This window comes from Saccostrea echinata, unplaced genomic scaffold (genome assembly GCF_033153115.1).
Source record: "Saccostrea echinata isolate AGI-Se365-2 ecotype Australia unplaced genomic scaffold, CSIRO_AGI_Sech_v1 ptg000120l, whole genome shotgun sequence".
NCBI classification, from domain to species: Eukaryota; Metazoa; Mollusca; class Bivalvia; order Ostreida; family Ostreidae; genus Saccostrea; species Saccostrea echinata.
In genome coordinates, this window is record NW_026889869.1 from 35,150 (window position 1) to 51,308 (window position 16,159).

The window sequence follows — 16,159 nt, forward strand, 5'->3', positions numbered from 1 at the left end:
TTGAATAGAAAATAGAATTATTTATTATATATATACATATATTTTCAATTCGTTATTGAAGCAAAATGCATTTTCGAAAAATATATATTATATATTTCTTGTCATTATTTCCTCCTACCATTATCTGAACAAGCCCAGTAATATTACTAAGTATCATGATACTTGCAGATAATCAGAATGGTGCATATAGGATGAACAGGAATTACCCTGTTGCAAAAACAAGAACAAAACAAATAATACAAATAAATGAATAATTAATTAAATGAATGAATAATTAAATAAATGAATGAATGAATGAATGAATAAATGAAAAGAATAAATAAATGAAAAGAATAAGAATGTATGTATCTGTCTTTCAAAAGGTACGCATGAACTTTTATTCCATTCGTTCCACATTTGATTCCAAATAAAGTGGGGAAAAAAAAAGAAAAAAAGAAAAAGAAAAATAATAATAATAATAATAATAAATAAATAAATAAAATAAATGAATGAATAAAATAAAATAAAATAAAATAAAAAAAATTAATAATAATAATAAAACTTCAACAACAAAAAAAACAACAAAAAACAAAAAAAAAAAAAAAAACCAAACCAAAACAAAACAAAACAAAACAAAACAAAAAAAAAAAAAAAAAAAAAAAAAAAAAACATGAAAACAAATATACTAGAATGATAACACTAATAATAATGGCCATATAGTTAGCGTAGGCGTTGTGATGTGGAAAAAGTAAAATTTTATTTACTTGAGGGAGGGTATGTAAACAAATTAAAAACTGACTTTTGTTTCTTCTTCTTCTCAGAAACAGCATGTTAATATTATCATGACTTTGCAATTTGCTTCCAGTCGAAGACAAATAAACTATGTGTAATAGGTAAGTGTACTTCTTGTTTATTCATTTTGTGTTTCCATTAGTACATGTATGTAATAGAGGCATCTTTTCTAAAAATGTTGGTAGCCCTGAAAAGGGCTTTTGTAATTGGTTTAAGACAATTGGCAGTCTACGCCTTGGTGGCTTTCTTTGGGGTTTTTGACTTCTTGGCTGTGGCTTTCTTGGGCGCTTTGGTTTTCGTAGGCTTTGGAGCTGCCTTGGCTTTCTTGGGAGACTTAGTAGCTGCTTTCTTCTTGGGAGACTTGGCCTTCTTGGGTGCTGCAGGTTTCTTAACAGCCTTTTTCTTTTCTGTTGGCTTTTTCTCCCCGGTTGTCTTCTTGGGTTTGGTCGTTTTCTTGGGCTTGGCAGCCTTAGGTTTGGTGACTTTTTTGGTCTTGGGTTTCTTCTCCGTCTTGGGCTTCTCTCCCAGCTTGAAGGAACCACTGGCACCTGTACCCTTGGCCTGTTTGAGAACTCCCTTCTTGACTCCGTTCTTGAGGGCCATCTTCAGATGGGTGTTGACACTAGAGGCGTCATTACCGACTTTGTAGTTGCCCATGATGTACTTGAGAATAGCTTGTCTCGAGGAACCTCCGCGCTCCTTCAGGGCAGCCACAGCAGCGCTGATCATCTCGATGTACTTGGGATGGGCGGGGACCGTCTTGGGTTTGGAAACCTTCTTCTTGGCGGGGGATTTTGCTGGTGCGGCGTCTGCCATAATTTTTTTGTCCTGTTTTCTACAACTGATGTGAACGACGTTATCGACGATAAGGAAATGAATGAAATCACCTCCGCCGATGGCCTTATTTGAGTGGCGGCGAGCGCGGACCTCCGTGAAAACTCCCCAATTGTCGAGAGCGTAGAGGATTGAACTCGTCAAACTTTGTGTTTCAATACCTGTTATTTTTCCGATTTTGTCCTCCCAATTTTACTTAATTTTCTCAAATATGTCACTGTGCGTTTTCTTGAAATAATTTCCTACATAACTGTTTTTGTTTAAGGTTCTTAATCTGTCATTTTAAAGGAGGAATTGTCTGTTGATTCTGAAAATGCGCTGTTCCCTGGAGCCCAGAAGCGACTAATTTTGATTAAAACACGAAAACAAGAGGAATAGAACACGAGTAAGGGATTGAAGTACTTACTACATTGCTATGTGATAAAACATACATGTACATTTCTTTCAATTGTCTTCTATGTTACTTAAAATCCGAATGAAAATGCAAACATTCGGCACAAACACGCGCACAATGGATAGTGATGTGTGCCTTGCATTTCATATGAAATGGAGAGAGAGAGAAAAAAAAACAATCAAACAAAAGGGTCATATGAAGGGAAATCACGGAATCTCACAAATTGTTGAATGTTCAAATATATATCTAATATACTTTCTAGATCAGTGGATGTTCACCCCCTTAAAGGGACAACATATAATTTCTTTTCGAATATTTAAATACATGACACCTACTTTATAATTATAACACCGAGGACACCGGAAAGATCCAGACCGTACGTAACGTACCACATTCGGTGGTACAACGTCTGAATTTCTCAGTATAATTATATCATAAGAATATACATAACTGACATCCTTGTAAATTACATGAAAAAAAAAAATCACATAAAAAGGGCGTGTATTTAATAATTGTAGAACACTCACTTAATTAGTAGTTATACATAAGAGAGAGACAGAGAGAGACGAACAAGGCGAATAATGGGAGTAGCTTATTCATTGATATTAATTTGTTTCTTGTAATTTACACACACAAATAATTGAGTACATGTAAATAAACAGAATGTGGTCAAAAGCCAATGTATTTAAAATCTATATCTTTCAAGTTGAACAAGACAACCAGTATATAATACAAGACAATACAATACATTGATAGAAGCATCAAATTGGTTGCACACTTTCCACGTGCAGATCATGATTCCCTGCATCTATATGTCACGTGACGATGCAGATGTGCTGCACGGCGCAGTGATGGACATCGCAATAAATGTAAAGTGTTGAAAAAAATGTCGTTTAGTCATTCGCATCGGTAGTCTATTCGAAAGAAAATTTACTACCAGTTTTTAATTGTGTTAGTACTGTAAGTATCCGGAAACTGGCATCGAGTTGCTTTTATTCACTCTTATTATGGGAAGCACACTTTTTTGAATAAGAACATTCAAGACATAATATAAACCACATCTTCTTATTCTTATGAGATTCTTATATTCATAACTTTTATCTATTTTTATCAATTAGGAATTTTGTCTAAATAATCATCATATAAAACAATAGCGAGGGGGAAAAAAAAAGAAACATTAAGGATTTAACTGGAGTTACAGATCTTTTGAATATGTTAATAAAATAATGATCATATTTAAAAATATTTGTATCAAAGGAAAAAAATTGAAAGTTAGATCGCCATGTTAGATGATTTTCGCAGTTTCTAGTCTTAATTGGTCAATGAAATGGGTTTTTTTTTTTCTTATCTCTTTGTTGAGTGAGCATTCAAGTAATACGTGAGAATTCAACATTTGTACGCAGGCCTATAAGGTTTGGATTCAACTGCCTATAACGAGAAAGAAAAAAACGTACATATACGAATATACATGCGAGTCAATTTTAAAATTTATTGCTTTTGTTATTAACTTAATACATTTATTTATCATTAAATATATAACACTTTCTTTGATGTTTGATCTCTGTTCTGTGTTGAAAATTATTGAATTCGTGTGTTTCTATTATTTTCTAGCTATAATAATTGTTTACGTTTCAACTCGTTTGTAATGTAGGTATCTTTTCGAAAAGCTTATGTGGCCGTGAAAACGGCCGTTTGGTTTTGTGCTGCACACAACACAACTATAGGATCTTTTTACTTGGCGGCTTTCTGTGTCTTTTTGGGAAGGAGCACCGCTTGGATGTTGGGCAGGACACCACCCTGCGCGATGGTCACGCCGGACAGGAGTTTGTTCAATTCTTCGTCGTTGCGGATGGCCAGCTGCAGATGACGGGGAATGATTCTGGTCTTTTTGTTGTCGCGGGCAGCGTTGCCTGCCAACTCCAAGACTTCTGCGGCCAAGTACTCAAGAACGGCAGCCAAGTACACGGGAGCGCCTGCTCCCACTCTCTCGGCGTAGTTGCCCTTTCTCAGCAGACGGTGAATACGACCCACGGGGAACTGCAGTCCGGCGCGGGAAGAACGGCTCTTGGCCTTCCCCTTCACTTTGCCTCCTTTGCCACGTCCAGACATTCTTAACGGTTATGTTCTTTCGTGTACAGTCAACGAATAATCCAGCGACGCCCGCACGCACCAATTTAAACAACCAAGCGGATCCAACGGTGCAGCCAATTAACGCGTCGCTCTGTTGTGCCTTTAGGTGAAATCCGAACAAGTAATGTTTTCTCGGAGGTCCGTAACAAGCTTCTCCTCCTACTCGCATATAAATAGTAAATTTTACCATTTTACTTTATTCATCTCTTCAGTTTGACCTGTCAACTTGAGATCATGCCACCCAAAGTCGGATCCAAAGGCGCCAAGAAAGCAGTCACCAAGGCCAAGACACCGAGGAGCACAGACAAGAAAAGGAGGAAGAGGAGGAGGGAATCTTATGCCATTTACATCTACAAAGTCCTAAAGCAGGTGCACCCTGACACTGGTGTTTCCAGCAAGGCCATGAGCATAATGAACTCCTTCGTCAACGATATCTTTGAGAGAATCGCTGCCGAAGCCTCTCGTTTGGCCCACTACAACAAGCGATCTACAATCACAAGCAGAGAGGTCCAGACTGCTGTCCGTCTCCTTCTGCCCGGTGAACTGGCCAAGCACGCCGTATCTGAGGGCACCAAAGCCGTCACCAAGTACACCAGCAGCAAATAATCTCATTTTGCAAGTACACACACCAAACGGCCCTTTTAAGGGCCAACTAATTTTTAAGAAAAGATACCTTCATATTACATGCGTTATTGAGACACAAATAATATGTGTGAGTGTTACAATGTGAATGCATGTGCTCGTAAAAGTGGCAAACGTATAAAAATCCCACATTGTTTACAACTGATTATAATAACAGAAGTAGGATAAATAAAGAAATACAAGTAGGTATTATTATATGTATGAGAGCCAAATTTTATTCACAAATAACTTGAATGTACAACCAAGCATATATCTAAAATAACTGTATCTTCAAATATAAATAAAATACAAGCATGCGAGGTCCATCTGATGTACACAAAATCCTGGTTCATTTGTCCTCTGTATACTGAATTAATTATCAGCGTACATTATATAATTGATAATAAAGTATCTCAATTCAGCTAATATCAATGAAACAGATAAATAAATTCAAGACCCCCCCCCCTCCCCTTTCTTTGACATTGACATATTGGAATTTTCAATCAGTAATTATACATCAATAAAAGTGCAATGACCAAAATGCGATAATTATACATTGACAATTAATTGTCTAACATTAGTCATAATTGTTAAACAAGAAAAAAAAAGCATGTCACTCAGCGCCAGTTGGTACCTGTCATTGTCGGTAGATCGATCCCTCAAAATAATACTCAAGACAGCAGCATTATTATTTTAATATATGATTATAATAATAAAAAAAATTAAATAATATATACTGTTTGTGTGTGTTTATTCAATATTTCTTGTCCAAACCTAAATTCAATACATATTTGTTGCTCTGTATATAGTTTTGAGGAAATATTACGACATAAAGGGTCTTACTCTGTTATTGTTGTGTATTTATTTTACCACTTACAACCATTCTGTATTCAACTTTGTACAGTGAATATCTGTATAACAAGTACTCAGTAAGTAAATGTCTGTCTTAACGATGTTTAAGAGGCATCTTTTCGAAAAATTTGGGTGGCCGTGATAACGGCCGTTTGTGTTTGTTTTAAACTTCTGTCTTGACTGTCAAACTGAATTCTTTAGCCTCCAAATCCGTACAGGGTGCGTCCTTGGCGTTTCAAGGCGTAGACCACGTCCATAGCTGTGACGGTCTTTCTCTTGGCAGGCTCCGTGTAGGTTACAGCATCTCGGATCACGTTCTCCAAGAAAACCTTAAGAACTCCACGAGTTTCCTCGTAGATGAGACCGGAAATACGTTTGACACCACCACGGCGAGCAAGACGGCGTATGGCTGGCTTGGTGATACCCTGGATGTTGTCTCTCAAGACTTTTCTGTGTCGCTTAGCGCCTCCTTTTCCAAGACCTTTTCCTCCTTTGCCACGTCCAGACATGTTATAAGTTCAGCCAGTAGTACTGTTCTGATGAACTGATCATGCGTAATTGCCTAATTTATAGTCCAAATTGAGGACCCGTGAGAGCGCACGATGCTTTGAAAAGTTCGGAACGTTACCAAAGCGGTATTGTGACAAGCTTTACGATTGGTCAGCTTGGCATGATGGGAATGTTTACATTTCTTGCCCCACGGGAATTTTAACCACATTTAATTAATTTTGATTCTTTAATTTCTTCACATATAGGCAAGTTTAGGTTCAATTTATTCACCTAAACCAAAATATTGGTACGTGGAGGTACATATATACATTTTATACAAACTGATATACAAAAAAAAAAAAAAAAAAACATGACAGAAAATGAATAAAAATGATAAAGAGAGAGAGGGGAATTATATCAAGCAGGACAGACAGCATCATAATTTTTTAGGATAAACATACACAATTTTTTGTTTTGTTGTTGTTATTTTTTTATTTCAGTATTTTTTGCTTTGAGTTTAACAAAATAAATACCGTTGTTGCCGAATGATAATAAAAACGTGTGTGGGTGGGTGGGTGGGGATTAAGTTATTCAAAGGAAAGGGGTGTGACAGATAACACCGAAATAATACAAAATGTAGAAGCTGAATGAAACTTTTGATTCTCATTCATTTATGATATCTAGTTATAGATGTGATAATTTATTTGATTTCCTCTTTTCTCAGTTAATTTTCAAAGGCAACTTTAAGCAGTGACCAAACCGGCTTTATAAATGAGCCTTTTTCATTTTATTACACGCCACGTTAGAATGAATATCGTTATATTTGACGTTGTTTAGAAATCAATAAAAATCATACTTTGAATATAAATGAAATACGGAATTGCAGTTCTGAAATGCATGTACTCGCATATGTGCATAGCTGTAGAACTAATGAGATAAAGTTGTAATACTGTTATTATTTTTTGCTTCGACACATTCCATCATTTTCTATTTAAATAATTGTGCTATTTTCTAATTTATTTCGCAAAATTCTTGAATGTATTCTAGAGGGGCAGGTTGATGGACTTGTACAAAATATAGTTTCAAGATGTGTAGACAACTTCTACAACTTGATGATGACAATAATACTATGAAATTGTCTAGCATTGTGCTATGTAATTATATATATGTAAGGCACAGATATATTCACTGAAGGATGTACTGTGTCTCAACATTTTTTTTTTTTTTTTTTTTTTCAATTTGGGGGCATTGTACGCCGAATTTGACAAAATTTATTAATTTCGGCCAAATAATTCAACATTATTTTCAGAGATGTTTCAACGTCTGAACAGAAGGCATCTTTTCGAAGAATGTAGGTGGCCGTGAAAACGGCCGTTTGCTTTAGGACTTGAAATACAGCTTAAAATTAAGCACGCTCTCCACGAATACGTCTGGCCAGCTGGATGTCTTTGGGCATGATGGTTACTCTCTTGGCGTGAATGGCGCACAGGTTGGTGTCCTCAAAGAGACCAACAAGGTAAGCTTCGCTTGCTTCCTGTAAAGCCATGACAGCTGAACTCTGGAAACGCAAGTCGGTCTTAAAATCCTGAGCGATTTCCCGGACCAAGCGCTGGAATGGCAGCTTCCTGATGAGAAGCTCAGTGCTCTTCTGGTATCTCCGAATTTCACGGAGGGCGACAGTTCCTGGCCTGTATCTATGCGGTTTCTTAACGCCACCCGTGGCTGGTGCGCTTTTACGAGCAGCTTTGGTAGCGAGCTGTTTTCTGGGGGCCTTGCCTCCTGTAGATTTTCGTGCCGTCTGCTTGGTACGTGCCATGCTATCTCCTCAGATTATTCAAACTCGAATGAATGAAGTGGCAGTGTTGCACCGTGAACTTATATATCTTTGTAAGCTCAAGTTGAAAATCGCTGCGGTCTACCAGTCGGCTTAGTCGATTGGCTGGTGCCCGCAGTAACACTCGCTACGATTAGTCAGGTGAACGAGATGACCATTGGCTACGTCTGTAGGTAGTTTCAATCCACAGAATTGCCCCAAAAGAAAAAGAAAATCAAGTCGGTTTTTGACACATGATTTCACTGCAGATACATATAGTCAAATATTTTTTTTAAAAATATATATATGGTGAATAATGGGGATGAATGTAACGTCAATTGAATAGAAAATAGAATTATTTATTATATATATACATATATTTTCAATTCGTTATTGAAGCAAAATGCATTTTCGAAAAATATATATTATATATTTCTTGTCATTATTTCCTCCTACCATTATCTGAACAAGCCCAGTAATATTACTAAGTATCATGATACTTGCAGATAATCAGAATGGTGCATATAGGATGAACAGGAATTACCCTGTTGCAAAAACAAGAACAAAACAAATAATACAAATAAATGAATAATTAATTAAATGAATGAATAATTAAATAAATGAATGAATGAATGAATGAATAAATGAAAAGAATAAATAAATGAAAAGAATAAGAATGTATGTATCTGTCTTTCAAAAGGTACGCATGAACTTTTATTCCATTCGTTCCACATTTGATTCCAAATAAAGTGGGGAAAAAAAAAGAAAAAAAGAAAAAGAAAAATAATAATAATAATAATAATAAATAAATAAATAAAATAAATGAATGAATAAAATAAAATAAAATAAAATAAAAAAAATTAATAATAATAATAAAACTTCAACAACAAAAAAAACAACAAAAAACAAAAAAAAAAAAAAAACCAAACCAAAACAAAACAAAACAAAACAAAACAAAAAAAAAAAAAAAAAAAAAAAAAAAAAAAACATGAAAACAAATATACTAGAATGATAACACTAATAATAATGGCCATATAGTTAGCGTAGGCGTTGTGATGTGGAAAAAGTAAAATTTTATTTACTTGAGGGAGGGTATGTAAACAAATTAAAAACTGACTTTTGTTTCTTCTTCTTCTCAGAAACAGCATGTTAATATTATCATGACTTTGCAATTTGCTTCCAGTCGAAGACAAATAAACTATGTGTAATAGGTAAGTGTACTTCTTGTTTATTCATTTTGTGTTTCCATTAGTACATGTATGTAATAGAGGCATCTTTTCTAAAAATGTTGGTAGCCCTGAAAAGGGCTTTTGTAATTGGTTTAAGACAATTGGCAGTCTACGCCTTGGTGGCTTTCTTTGGGGTTTTTGACTTCTTGGCTGTGGCTTTCTTGGGCGCTTTGGTTTTCGTAGGCTTTGGAGCTGCCTTGGCTTTCTTGGGAGACTTAGTAGCTGCTTTCTTCTTGGGAGACTTGGCCTTCTTGGGTGCTGCAGGTTTCTTAACAGCCTTTTTCTTTTCTGTTGGCTTTTTCTCCCCGGTTGTCTTCTTGGGTTTGGTCGTTTTCTTGGGCTTGGCAGCCTTAGGTTTGGTGACTTTTTTGGTCTTGGGTTTCTTCTCCGTCTTGGGCTTCTCTCCCAGCTTGAAGGAACCACTGGCACCTGTACCCTTGGCCTGTTTGAGAACTCCCTTCTTGACTCCGTTCTTGAGGGCCATCTTCAGATGGGTGTTGACACTAGAGGCGTCATTACCGACTTTGTAGTTGCCCATGATGTACTTGAGAATAGCTTGTCTCGAGGAACCTCCGCGCTCCTTCAGGGCAGCCACAGCAGCGCTGATCATCTCGATGTACTTGGGATGGGCGGGGACCGTCTTGGGTTTGGAAACCTTCTTCTTGGCGGGGGATTTTGCTGGTGCGGCGTCTGCCATAATTTTTTTGTCCTGTTTTCTACAACTGATGTGAACGACGTTATCGACGATAAGGAAATGAATGAAATCACCTCCGCCGATGGCCTTATTTGAGTGGCGGCGAGCGCGGACCTCCGTGAAAACTCCCCAATTGTCGAGAGCGTAGAGGATTGAACTCGTCAAACTTTGTGTTTCAATACCTGTTATTTTTCCGATTTTGTCCTCCCAATTTTACTTAATTTTCTCAAATATGTCACTGTGCGTTTTCTTGAAATAATTTCCTACATAACTGTTTTTGTTTAAGGTTCTTAATCTGTCATTTTAAAGGAGGAATTGTCTGTTGATTCTGAAAATGCGCTGTTCCCTGGAGCCCAGAAGCGACTAATTTTGATTAAAACACGAAAACAAGAGGAATAGAACACGAGTAAGGGATTGAAGTACTTACTACATTGCTATGTGATAAAACATACATGTACATTTCTTTCAATTGTCTTCTATGTTACTTAAAATCCGAATGAAAATGCAAACATTCGGCACAAACACGCGCACAATGGATAGTGATGTGTGCCTTGCATTTCATATGAAATGGAGAGAGAGAGAAAAAAAAACAATCAAACAAAAGGGTCATATGAAGGGAAATCACGGAATCTCACAAATTGTTGAATGTTCAAATATATATCTAATATACTTTCTAGATCAGTGGATGTTCACCCCCTTAAAGGGACAACATATAATTTCTTTTCGAATATTTAAATACATGACACCTACTTTATAATTATAACACCGAGGACACCGGAAAGATCCAGACCGTACGTAACGTACCACATTCGGTGGTACAACGTCTGAATTTCTCAGTATAATTATATCATAAGAATATACATAACTGACATCCTTGTAAATTACATGAAAAAAAAAAATCACATAAAAAGGGCGTGTATTTAATAATTGTAGAACACTCACTTAATTAGTAGTTATACATAAGAGAGAGACAGAGAGAGACGAACAAGGCGAATAATGGGAGTAGCTTATTCATTGATATTAATTTGTTTCTTGTAATTTACACACACAAATAATTGAGTACATGTAAATAAACAGAATGTGGTCAAAAGCCAATGTATTTAAAATCTATATCTTTCAAGTTGAACAAGACAACCAGTATATAATACAAGACAATACAATACATTGATAGAAGCATCAAATTGGTTGCACACTTTCCACGTGCAGATCATGATTCCCTGCATCTATATGTCACGTGACGATGCAGATGTGCTGCACGGCGCAGTGATGGACATCGCAATAAATGTAAAGTGTTGAAAAAAATGTCGTTTAGTCATTCGCATCGGTAGTCTATTCGAAAGAAAATTTACTACCAGTTTTTAATTGTGTTAGTACTGTAAGTATCCGGAAACTGGCATCGAGTTGCTTTTATTCACTCTTATTATGGGAAGCACACTTTTTTGAATAAGAACATTCAAGACATAATATAAACCACATCTTCTTATTCTTATGAGATTCTTATATTCATAACTTTTATCTATTTTTATCAATTAGGAATTTTGTCTAAATAATCATCATATAAAACAATAGCGAGGGGGAAAAAAAAGAAACATTAAGGATTTAACTGGAGTTACAGATCTTTTGAATATGTTAATAAAATAATGATCATATTTAAAAATATTTGTATCAAAGGAAAAAAATTGAAAGTTAGATCGCCATGTTAGATGATTTTCGCAGTTTCTAGTCTTAATTGGTCAATGAAATGGGTTTTTTTTTTTCTTATCTCTTTGTTGAGTGAGCATTCAAGTAATACGTGAGAATTCAACATTTGTACGCAGGCCTATAAGGTTTGGATTCAACTGCCTATAACGAGAAAGAAAAAAACGTACATATACGAATATACATGCGAGTCAATTTTAAAATTTATTGCTTTTGTTATTAACTTAATACATTTATTTATCATTAAATATATAACACTTTCTTTGATGTTTGATCTCTGTTCTGTGTTGAAAATTATTGAATTCGTGTGTTTCTATTATTTTCTAGCTATAATAATTGTTTACGTTTCAACTCGTTTGTAATGTAGGTATCTTTTCGAAAAGCTTATGTGGCCGTGAAAACGGCCGTTTGGTTTTGTGCTGCACACAACACAACTATAGGATCTTTTTACTTGGCGGCTTTCTGTGTCTTTTTGGGAAGGAGCACCGCTTGGATGTTGGGCAGGACACCACCCTGCGCGATGGTCACGCCGGACAGGAGTTTGTTCAATTCTTCGTCGTTGCGGATGGCCAGCTGCAGATGACGGGGAATGATTCTGGTCTTTTTGTTGTCGCGGGCAGCGTTGCCTGCCAACTCCAAGACTTCTGCGGCCAAGTACTCAAGTACTCAAGAACGGCAGCCAAGTACACGGGAGCGCCTGCTCCCACTCTCTCGGCGTAGTTGCCCTTTCTCAGCAGACGGTGAATACGACCCACGGGGAACTGCAGTCCGGCGCGGGAAGAACGGCTCTTGGCCTTCCCCTTCACTTTGCCTCCTTTGCCACGTCCAGACATTCTTAACGGTTATGTTCTTTCGTGTACAGTCAACGAATAATCCAGCGACGCCCGCACGCACCAATTTAAACAACCAAGCGGATCCAACGGTGCAGCCAATTAACGCGTCGCTCTGTTGTGCCTTTAGGTGAAATCCGAACAAGTAATGTTTTCTCGGAGGTCCGTAACAAGCTTCTCCTCCTACTCGCATATAAATAGTAAATTTTACCATTTTACTTTATTCATCTCTTCAGTTTGACCTGTCAACTTGAGATCATGCCACCCAAAGTCGGATCCAAAGGCGCCAAGAAAGCAGTCACCAAGGCCAAGACACCGAGGAGCACAGACAAGAAAAGGAGGAAGAGGAGGAGGGAATCTTATGCCATTTACATCTACAAAGTCCTAAAGCAGGTGCACCCTGACACTGGTGTTTCCAGCAAGGCCATGAGCATAATGAACTCCTTCGTCAACGATATCTTTGAGAGAATCGCTGCCGAAGCCTCTCGTTTGGCCCACTACAACAAGCGATCTACAATCACAAGCAGAGAGGTCCAGACTGCTGTCCGTCTCCTTCTGCCCGGTGAACTGGCCAAGCACGCCGTATCTGAGGGCACCAAAGCCGTCACCAAGTACACCAGCAGCAAATAATCTCATTTTGCAAGTACACACACCAAACGGCCCTTTTAAGGGCCAACTAATTTTTAAGAAAAGATACCTTCATATTACATGCGTTATTGAGACACAAATAATATGTGTGAGTGTTACAATGTGAATGCATGTGCTCGTAAAAGTGGCAAACGTATAAAAATCCCACATTGTTTACAACTGATTATAATAACAGAAGTAGGATAAATAAAGAAATACAAGTAGGTATTATTATATGTATGAGAGCCAAATTTTATTCACAAATAACTTGAATGTACAACCAAGCATATATCTAAAATAACTGTATCTTCAAATATAAATAAAATACAAGCATGCGAGGTCCATCTGATGTACACAAAATCCTGGTTCATTTGTCCTCTGTATACTGAATTAATTATCAGCGTACATTATATAATTGATAATAAAGTATCTCAATTCAGCTAATATCAATGAAACAGATAAATAAATTCAAGACCCCCCCCCCTCCCCTTTCTTTGACATTGACATATTGGAATTTTCAATCAGTAATTATACATCAATAAAAGTGCAATGACCAAAATGCGATAATTATACATTGACAATTAATTGTCTAACATTAGTCATAATTGTTAAACAAGAAAAAAAAAGCATGTCACTCAGCGCCAGTTGGTACCTGTCATTGTCGGTAGATCGATCCCTCAAAATAATACTCAAGACAGCAGCATTATTATTTTAATATATGATTATAATAATAAAAAAAATTAAATAATATATACTGTTTGTGTGTGTTTATTCAATATTTCTTGTCCAAACCTAAATTCAATACATATTTGTTGCTCTGTATATAGTTTTGAGGAAATATTACGACATAAAGGGTCTTACTCTGTTATTGTTGTGTATTTATTTTACCACTTACAACCATTCTGTATTCAACTTTGTACAGTGAATATCTGTATAACAAGTACTCAGTAAGTAAATGTCTGTCTTAACGATGTTTAAGAGGCATCTTTTCGAAAAATTTGGGTGGCCGTGATAACGGCCGTTTGTGTTTGTTTTAAACTTCTGTCTTGACTGTCAAACTGAATTCTTTAGCCTCCAAATCCGTACAGGGTGCGTCCTTGGCGTTTCAAGGCGTAGACCACGTCCATAGCTGTGACGGTCTTTCTCTTGGCATGCTCCGTGTAGGTTACAGCATCTCGGATCACGTTCTCCAAGAAAACCTTAAGAACTCCACGAGTTTCCTCGTAGATGAGACCGGAAATACGTTTGACACCACCACGGCGAGCAAGACGGCGTATGGCTGGCTTGGTGATACCCTGGATGTTGTCTCTCAAGACTTTTCTGTGTCGCTTAGCGCCTCCTTTTCCAAGACCTTTTCCTCCTTTGCCACGTCCAGACATGTTATAAGTTCAGCCAGTAGTACTGTTCTGATGAACTGATCATGCGTAATTGCCTAATTTATAGTCCAAATTGAGGACCCGTGAGAGCGCACGATGCTTTGAAAAGTTCGGAACGTTACCAAAGCGGTATTGTGACAAGCTTTACGATTGGTCAGCTTGGCATGATGGGAATGTTTACATTTCTTGCCCCACGGGAATTTTAACCACATTTAATTAATTTTGATTCTTTAATTTCTTCACATATAGGCAAGTTTAGGTTCAATTTATTCACCTAAACCAAAATATTGGTACGTGGAGGTACATATATACATTTTATACAAACTGATATACAAAAAAAAAAAAAAAAAACATGACAGAAAATGAATAAAAATGATAAAGAGAGAGAGGGGAATTATATCAAGCAGGACAGACAGCATCATAATTTTTTAGGATAAACATACACAATTTTTTGTTTTGTTGTTGTTATTTTTTTATTTCAGTATTTTTTGCTTTGAGTTTAACAAAATAAATACCGTTGTTGCCGAATGATAATAAAAACGTGTGTGGGTGGGTGGGTGGGGATTAAGTTATTCAAAGGAAAGGGGTGTGACAGATAACACCGAAATAATACAAAATGTAGAAGCTGAATGAAACTTTTGATTCTCATTCATTTATGATATCTAGTTATAGATGTGATAATTTATTTGATTTCCTCTTTTCTCAGTTAATTTTCAAAGGCAACTTTAAGCAGTGACCAAACCGGCTTTATAAATGAGCCTTTTTCATTTTATTACACGCCACGTTAGAATGAATATCGTTATATTTGACGTTGTTTAGAAATCAATAAAAATCATACTTTGAATATAAATGAAATACGGAATTGCAGTTCTGAAATGCATGTACTCGCATATGTGCATAGCTGTAGAACTAATGAGATAAAGTTGTAATACTGTTATTATTTTTTGCTTCGACACATTCCATCATTTTCTATTTAAATAATTGTGCTATTTTCTAATTTATTTCGCAAAATTCTTGAATGTATTCTAGAGGGGCAGGTTGATGGACTTGTACAAAATATAGTTTCAAGATGTGTAGACAACTTCTACAACTTGATGATGACAATAATACTATGAAATTGTCTAGCATTGTGCTATGTAATTATATATATGTAAGGCACAGATATATTCACTGAAGGATGTACTGTGTCTCAACATTTTTTTTTTTTTTTTTTTTTCAATTTGGGGGCATTGTACGCCGAATTTGACAAAATTTATTAATTTCGGCCAAATAATTCAACATTATTTTCAGAGATGTTTCAACGTCTGAACAGAAGGCATCTTTTCGAAGAATGTAGGTGGCCGTGAAAACGGCCGTTTGCTTTAGGACTTGAAATACAGCTTAAAATTAAGCACGCTCTCCACGAATACGTCTGGCCAGCTGGATGTCTTTGGGCATGATGGTTACTCTCTTGGCGTGAATGGCGCACAGGTTGGTGTCCTCAAAGAGACCAACAAGGTAAGCTTCGCTTGCTTCCTGTAAAGCCATGACAGCTGAACTCTGGAAACGCAAGTCGGTCTTAAAATCCTGAGCGATTTCCCGGACCAAGCGCTGGAATGGCAGCTTCCTGATGAGAAGCTCAGTGCTCTTCTGGTATCTCCGAATTTCACGGAGGGCGACAGTTCCTGGCCTGTATCTATGCGGTTTCTTAACGCCACCCGTGGCTGGTGCGCTTTTACGAGCAGCTTTGGTAGCGAGCTGTTTTCTGGGGGCCTTGCCTCCTGTAGATTTTCGTGCCGTCTGCTTGGTACGTGCCATGCTA

General features: G+C 36.9%; 9 protein-coding genes and 1 pseudogene across 9 annotated transcripts; 2 read left to right on the forward strand and 8 right to left on the reverse strand.

Moving 5' to 3' along the window:
• Positions 1-999: 999 nt before the first annotated feature.
• Positions 1,000-1,587, reverse strand: LOC133177365 (histone H1-delta-like). The gene has a single exon (XM_061312416.1). It carries the CDS (start codon positions 1,585-1,587, stop codon positions 1,000-1,002), a length of 588 nt encoding a protein of 195 aa, XP_061168400.1.
• A 2,143-nt stretch (positions 1,588-3,730) lies between these two features.
• On the reverse strand, positions 3,731-4,108 carry LOC133177352 (histone H2A). The gene has a single exon (XM_061312403.1). It carries the CDS (start codon positions 4,106-4,108, stop codon positions 3,731-3,733), a length of 378 nt encoding a protein of 125 aa, XP_061168387.1.
• A 255-nt stretch (positions 4,109-4,363) lies between these two features.
• On the forward strand, positions 4,364-4,735 carry LOC133177366 (histone H2B-like). Its single transcript, XM_061312417.1, has one exon. It carries the CDS (start codon positions 4,364-4,366, stop codon positions 4,733-4,735), a length of 372 nt encoding a protein of 123 aa, XP_061168401.1.
• Positions 4,736-5,799: 1,064 nt separating this feature from the next.
• LOC133177368 (histone H4-like) lies at positions 5,800-6,111 on the reverse strand. The gene has a single exon (XM_061312418.1). The coding sequence runs from the start codon at positions 6,109-6,111 to the stop codon at positions 5,800-5,802; it is 312 nt and encodes a 103-aa protein (XP_061168402.1).
• A 1,385-nt stretch (positions 6,112-7,496) lies between these two features.
• On the reverse strand, positions 7,497-7,907 carry LOC133177369 (histone H3). The gene has a single exon (XM_061312419.1). The coding sequence runs from the start codon at positions 7,905-7,907 to the stop codon at positions 7,497-7,499; it is 411 nt and encodes a 136-aa protein (XP_061168403.1).
• Positions 7,908-9,242: 1,335 nt separating this feature from the next.
• On the reverse strand, positions 9,243-9,830 carry LOC133177370 (histone H1-delta-like). The gene has a single exon (XM_061312420.1). The coding sequence runs from the start codon at positions 9,828-9,830 to the stop codon at positions 9,243-9,245; it is 588 nt and encodes a 195-aa protein (XP_061168404.1).
• A 2,142-nt stretch (positions 9,831-11,972) lies between these two features.
• LOC133177351 (histone H2A-like) lies at positions 11,973-12,358 on the reverse strand (annotated as a pseudogene).
• A 255-nt stretch (positions 12,359-12,613) lies between these two features.
• On the forward strand, positions 12,614-12,985 carry LOC133177371 (histone H2B-like). Its single transcript, XM_061312421.1, has one exon. The coding sequence runs from the start codon at positions 12,614-12,616 to the stop codon at positions 12,983-12,985; it is 372 nt and encodes a 123-aa protein (XP_061168405.1).
• Positions 12,986-14,049: 1,064 nt separating this feature from the next.
• LOC133177372 (histone H4) lies at positions 14,050-14,361 on the reverse strand. Its single transcript, XM_061312422.1, has one exon. The coding sequence runs from the start codon at positions 14,359-14,361 to the stop codon at positions 14,050-14,052; it is 312 nt and encodes a 103-aa protein (XP_061168406.1).
• Positions 14,362-15,744: 1,383 nt separating this feature from the next.
• LOC133177373 (histone H3) lies at positions 15,745-16,155 on the reverse strand. Its single transcript, XM_061312423.1, has one exon. It carries the CDS (start codon positions 16,153-16,155, stop codon positions 15,745-15,747), a length of 411 nt encoding a protein of 136 aa, XP_061168407.1.
• Positions 16,156-16,159: the final 4 nt, after the last annotated feature.

What these genes read in the sequence shown, in the direction of transcription:
- LOC133177365 (XM_061312416.1), bottom strand. Translation starts at nt 1,587, where the DNA reads ATGGCAGACGCCGCACCAGCAAAATCCCCCGCCAAGAAGAAGGTTTCC.
- LOC133177352 (XM_061312403.1), bottom strand. Translation starts at nt 4,108, where the DNA reads ATGTCTGGACGTGGCAAAGGAGGCAAAGTGAAGGGGAAGGCCAAGAGC.
- LOC133177366 (XM_061312417.1), top strand. Translation starts at nt 4,364, where the DNA reads ATGCCACCCAAAGTCGGATCCAAAGGCGCCAAGAAAGCAGTCACCAAG.
- LOC133177368 (XM_061312418.1), bottom strand. Translation starts at nt 6,111, where the DNA reads ATGTCTGGACGTGGCAAAGGAGGAAAAGGTCTTGGAAAAGGAGGCGCT.
- LOC133177369 (XM_061312419.1), bottom strand. Translation starts at nt 7,907, where the DNA reads ATGGCACGTACCAAGCAGACGGCACGAAAATCTACAGGAGGCAAGGCC.
- LOC133177370 (XM_061312420.1), bottom strand. Translation starts at nt 9,830, where the DNA reads ATGGCAGACGCCGCACCAGCAAAATCCCCCGCCAAGAAGAAGGTTTCC.
- LOC133177371 (XM_061312421.1), top strand. Translation starts at nt 12,614, where the DNA reads ATGCCACCCAAAGTCGGATCCAAAGGCGCCAAGAAAGCAGTCACCAAG.
- LOC133177372 (XM_061312422.1), bottom strand. Translation starts at nt 14,361, where the DNA reads ATGTCTGGACGTGGCAAAGGAGGAAAAGGTCTTGGAAAAGGAGGCGCT.
- LOC133177373 (XM_061312423.1), bottom strand. Translation starts at nt 16,155, where the DNA reads ATGGCACGTACCAAGCAGACGGCACGAAAATCTACAGGAGGCAAGGCC.